Genomic DNA, 5459 nt, shown 5'->3' with positions numbered 1-5459 from the left:
GAATATGCAGAATACCGCGTGCTACGCTACGAGCAAGCAACACATTTCTCTCGCGAGCTTAATGCTATTCAAAATAACAAACTAATTCCTAGTAAATCAGTTTTAAAACTGCATCCATTTATTGACGACCAGGGTCTCCTAAGAGTAGGAGGTAGACTAACTCATTCTCAATTAGGTTTCGATCAAAAACATCAAATACTATTGTCTGCAAAAAGTAGAATAGTATCGCTTTTAGTAGATTTTAAAACAAACATGAAAAAAGTCAGAAAAAGAGCAAGTAAACACAGCGGAATGCACCTCCTCTCACTAAAAGTGCACCTCTCAAACATTCGAGGTCTGCACTCCAATCTCGCTGCGGTCCATCACCATCTTGAGACTGATAAGCCCCACCTGCTCTGTCTAACTGAGACCCAAATCAGGTGCCCTGCGGATGCGGCGTATCTACATTACCCAGGGTATACCCTGGAGCACACTTTTAAACCCCGCGCTGGTGTTTGTATATACGCCCGCGACAACATCTGCTGTCGTCGTCTTCGTAACCTTGAGGCGTCTAACTTCTCTACCTTATGGTTGCTGGTGGACTTGGGCGTGCAGCAAATTGTGTACGCCTTAATATATCGATCGCACAGTGGTGACCTGGAGACAACCAGGCTGTTCCAACATCTCACGGAGGCGGCGGAAGTTGCACAGCAACGATACCCGCGAGCACAGTTGGTTTTTCTGGGGGACTTCAATGCCCACCATGAGGAGTGGTTGTGCCCATACCAGTTTACTGACCATGCTGGGAGAGAGGCCCGCAAGTTTGCATTATCTCTCGATCTCACCCAACTGGTCGACCAGCCAACTCGTGTTCCGGACGTTGCTGGCCACACACCCAATTGCTTGGACCTTCTGCTGACAACAGACCCAGACAGGTACAATGTGTCTGTGTCATCCCCCTTGGGAACCTCTGACCACTGTCTGGTGAAATCTGTGTCGTTCCATTCCCCGCAGGATCGTAGCCCTAGAGGCTCACGCCGAGTGTGGCGATACAAGTCAGCAGACTGGGATGAGATGCGGCACTTCTTTGCGTCTTATCCTTGGCAGCAAACCTGTTTCATCAGTGATGATCCGTCGATCTGTGCGAATGCTATCACCGATGTGTTGCGTCTGGGCATGGAATACTATATTCCCTACTCAGACGTAGCAACCGGAGGCACAGCTCGTCCATGGTTCAACGCCGAGTGTGACCGGGCAGAAGCCCTTAAGCACGCGGCTTATTTATCGTGGGCTGATGCTCGTAGTCGTAAAGATCCGGATGTACAGGCAAAGAAGCAGTCGTTCAATAGAGCAGCTAAGTCTTGCAAGAAGGTTATACGGAAAGCCCGATTTCTTCACGTTCGCCGTGTAGGCGCCAAGCTAGCCTCTTACCCGTCAGGGAGTAAGGCGTTTTGGTCGCTGGCAAAGTCGGTTGAGTCGAATTTCTGTCGCCCCTCTTTACCTCCATTGCTGAGGCCAGATCGATCACTGGCGCATACAGCGAAAGACAAGGCAAACCTGTTTGCCTCTCTTTTCGCAGAAAATTCGCGTCTGGACGCTGGCGTCGCTAAGCCTCCCTCCTTGCCTACCTTTGGTGCTTCAATGCCCGAAGTAAAAATACACCAAAGGGAGGTATTGAAAGCACTGCGCTGTCTAGACGTGAACAAAGCTAGTGGTCCTGATGGAGTTCCAGCGATTGTGTTGAAAACTTGTGCGCCTGAGTTGTCTCCAGTACTGACACGCCTGTATCGTCTTTCCCTGAGGTCGGGTCAAGTCCCCGAGTCGTGGAAGCTTGCAAACGTACAGCCTGTACCTAAGAAGGGTAGTCGTGCTGACCCGTCAAATTATCGACCTATCGCGATCACCTCCATACTTTGTAAGATTATGGAGCGTGTTCTGAACACCAAGCTCCTGGCATATCTCGAAGGTAACGATCTCCTCAGTGATCGGCAATACGGTTTTCGCCGGAATCGGTCTACTGGGGACCTTCTGATTTATGCCACCCACCTATGGGGCGAGGCCATCGAGAGACATGGTGAGGCTATCGCCGTGTCCCTCGACATTTCCAAGGCTTTTGACAGAGTCTGGCACGACAGCCTAATTAGCAAGCTTTCTGCGTATGGGATCTCCTCTGGCCTGCGCTCCTGGATCACTGATTTCCTGAGGGACCGATCTATTCGAGTTGTCCTAGATGGATGCTCGTCTGATCTTTTGGCTATTAATGCCGGGGTACCTCAGGGTTCAGTCCTCTCCGCGACCCTCTTTCTGCTGCACATCAACGATCTGCTCAAGCCCGGTATCTTTGGGTACGCGGATGACAGCACGGTTACGGAGAGATACCTTGGTGACGCGAGGGTCAGTGTAGCTGACACCAAGATCCTCAGGGAGACCATGGTGGAGCGATTGAATCTGTCCTTGGATGCCGTGTCCGAATGGGGCGAGGCCAACTTGGTTGGATTCAACGCCACTAAAACACAGGCGTGTCTTTTCACTGCAAAACGGAGCCAGTTTACCTTGGCTCCCACTTTCCGAAATGTGTCCCTTCCCGTGACCAACACTTTAGAGCTTCTCGGTCTAAGTTTAAAATCAAACTTAAACTTCGGGTCGACTATTGAGTCTAGGGCTAAAACTGCTGCCAAAAAACTTGGTGTCCTATTTAAGGTGAAGCGGTATTTCACGCCGAATCAGCTTCTCTCCCTATACCAAGCACAGGTACGCTCGTGCATGGAATACTGCTCCCACCTATGGGACGGTTCTGCCAAACATCAGCTGGCGGCCCTGGACTCGGTAGAGCGCCGGGCTCATAGACTCTTTGGTGATGATCCATCGGTCAAGTCAAGGATACAGAGCCTTGAGCATCGCCGTCGAGTCGCTTGCCTATCGGTGTTCTATCGGATACATTTCGGGGAGTGCGCACAGGAACTGCACGACCTGATCCCACCTTCCCCTTTCCATCATCGGACATCCAGGCGCGGGGAGCGTATGCACCCGTTCGTGGTCCACATTCCATTCGTTCGGACGAAACGTTTTGCCTCCTCCTTTTTGGTACGGACGGCTAAGGAATGGAATGCGCTCCCGCCATCTGTATTCCCTGATCAATATGACCTCGGTCTCTTTAAAACAAGAGTGAATAGGCTGTTACTGAACCGGTGAGCTCCATCTTAGGCCCTGTCTTCACTTTCCATCAGGTGTGACTAGGGCCAATCGCCGATCAGTTTATAATAAAAAAAAAAAAAAAAAATTATCACTCGTCGAACCTGCACACTGGTCCCGCCTTAGTACTAGCATTAATTAGACAAAAATATTGGATTTTATCTGCTCGAAATTTAATTCGCCAAAGAGTACACAAATGCAACTCCTGTTTCAAACTCAAACCATTATCTACTCAGCCACCGATGGGTGACCTCCCCGCTATACGCGTCTCTCAAGTCAAGGCATTTAGACCTGTACCGCTGGCTATATTTTGACCCCTAGGTTATAAATATATTAAAGTCAATTCTGTTTTCGCTTATGAATACTTTGTTAAGATGTAAATCTTACATTTTGTTTTGTGTCATATATATAATTTGCTTTTCTAGTAATTTGTTATTTTGTGGTAATTATTTTTTATTTTGAATTATTTTGGAGAAAAAAATATTCGAGAGAAAACATGTAACTGTGTTGCATTTAGGATAGTGTTTTTAGTGTGAAAACATAGTTTGTGTCAATTACGTCCACTGCAATCTGATACTATGTCATAATATTCTAAATGACACAAAAAAAAATTAGAGTTAAAAAAAATTACTTAGGTCGAATTTAATCGTTTAAATAGGTCCATTAAATGATTTTGTGTCTTATTAAGGCATAGCTTCATAAGATATTTGATGATTTTTATGTAACAGGCTGTCACCGTTACAAAAGAATATTAAAGATATTAGAGTTTACATCTTATTAATTTGAAATGCGGGATAAATAAGATGTATGAATTTGTGTCACTTGCATCCACTGCTTAAACAAATATTACAAAAATATTATTTGCGTTCGAACGAAGCTAGCGGGCGGTCTGAATGGGCAACGGAGGCCGTGCAGGGTGGGGCCGCGGCGTGACCTTGCCGTACGCAACGCATGTTTACTTCGCCTGTGCGCCAAATTAACGCAACTTATTCAAAGAAGTTACGCAAACAACACAACAACAAGCAACAAGCAAGCAAAGAATGCGTCGAATTATCTTTTACCTATTTAAAACTTATAGATATTGTACAATGTCACCATTATGCAAAAGAACTGTAAGTACATGTTTGATTTGCGAGCGAGCTGGCAACATTGCGCAGGGAAATCTTAAAAATATCGCGTTTACGTGAACGCCACATACATTTGTGACAGTGATAGGGAAAAGGTACCAGTACCACTAAAGTAAAATTTGGTTATTAATACCGTGACTTTCTTTCATTCTTTGATAAAAAAAAATTGCTATTTATGCAACAAGTGCGGAAATCATCTTTACGCACGTGTATCATACAATGTTTTACTATGCATTGTGCGAGTAAATAAAAAACATATCATGGCAAATAAGTTTAATTATTATAAGGAGTGTTTTAAATCGACACGAGTTGCGAATTACCTATTCGCACGTGTATCGTACGTTTTACAGTACATATGGCCCTTTAAACTTTCGACATATGCACGGTAAGTGCTCTTTTCCGCACTAGTGCGAGAAAGTAGCACCATATGTACTGTAAAAAAAAATTGAAAACAAAAAGCACTAGTGCGGAAAAGCAGTACTTTCCGCACGATATGGCTCCGTAGGAAACGCACTTTTCGAGCACATGCATTGTAAAAAAAAATATAGGACTGTATCTCCTAAACCATGCGTCGTAGCGCAAAAATAATAAAATTTTCGCTCCCCTTTAAGAAGCCCCTAATTAAGATTTAAAAACGCAAAAAAGAAAAAAAGAGGAAAAAATCTTTATAGGGCTGTATCTCCTAAACCGTGCGTCGTAGCGCAAAAATAAACGTTTCGGTCCCGTTTATGTAACCATTAATTTATATTTAAAAACAACGCAACAAAAAAAAACAAAAAAAAAACTTTATAGGGCTGTATCTCCTAAACCATCGTAGCGCAAAAATAATCAAATTTTCGTTCCCCTTTATGGAACCCCAAACTAATATACAAAAAACACAATGAAAAAAAAAAACAAAAAAAAATCTTTATAGGGCTACATCTACATCGTGCATCGTAGCGCAAAAATAATCAATTTTTCGTTCCCCTTTAAGAAACCCTTAATTAATACTAAAAAAAAAAAACAGGAAAAAATCTTTATAGAGCTATATCTCCTAAACCGTGCGTGGTAGCGCAAAAATAACAAAACTTTCGTTCCCCTATACGGAACCCCAAAGTAATATACAAAAAACACAATGAAAAAAAAACAACAAAAAATCTTTATAGGGCTGCATCTCCTAAA

General features: G+C 44.1%; 1 protein-coding gene across 1 annotated transcript; it reads left to right on the top strand.

Annotated features, from left to right (window-relative positions):
* The first annotated feature begins 291 nt into the window (after positions 1 to 291).
* LOC134741818 (uncharacterized) lies at positions 292 to 1589 on the top strand. Its single transcript, XM_063674715.1, has 2 exons — positions 292 to 1445; positions 1559 to 1589. The coding sequence occupies exons 1-2, from the start codon at positions 292 to 294 to the stop codon at positions 1587 to 1589; spliced, it is 1185 nt and encodes a 394-aa protein (XP_063530785.1).
* Positions 1590 to 5459: the final 3870 nt, after the last annotated feature.

Source organism: Cydia strobilella, chromosome 5 (assembly GCF_947568885.1).
Source record: "Cydia strobilella chromosome 5, ilCydStro3.1, whole genome shotgun sequence".
Lineage (NCBI taxonomy): Eukaryota > Metazoa > Arthropoda > Insecta > Lepidoptera > Tortricidae > Cydia > Cydia strobilella.
This window is presented reverse-complemented; position numbering and strand designations above follow the sequence as displayed.

What these genes read in the sequence shown, in the direction of transcription:
- LOC134741818 (XM_063674715.1), top strand. Translation starts at nt 292, where the DNA reads ATGCACCTCCTCTCACTAAAAGTGCACCTCTCAAACATTCGAGGTCTG. An exon ending in GCGTTTTGGTCGCTGGCAAA is followed by an intron (nt 1,446 to 1,558) that starts GTCGGTTGAGTC and finishes CTCTTTTCGCAG; the next exon opens with AAAATTCGCGTCTGGACGCT.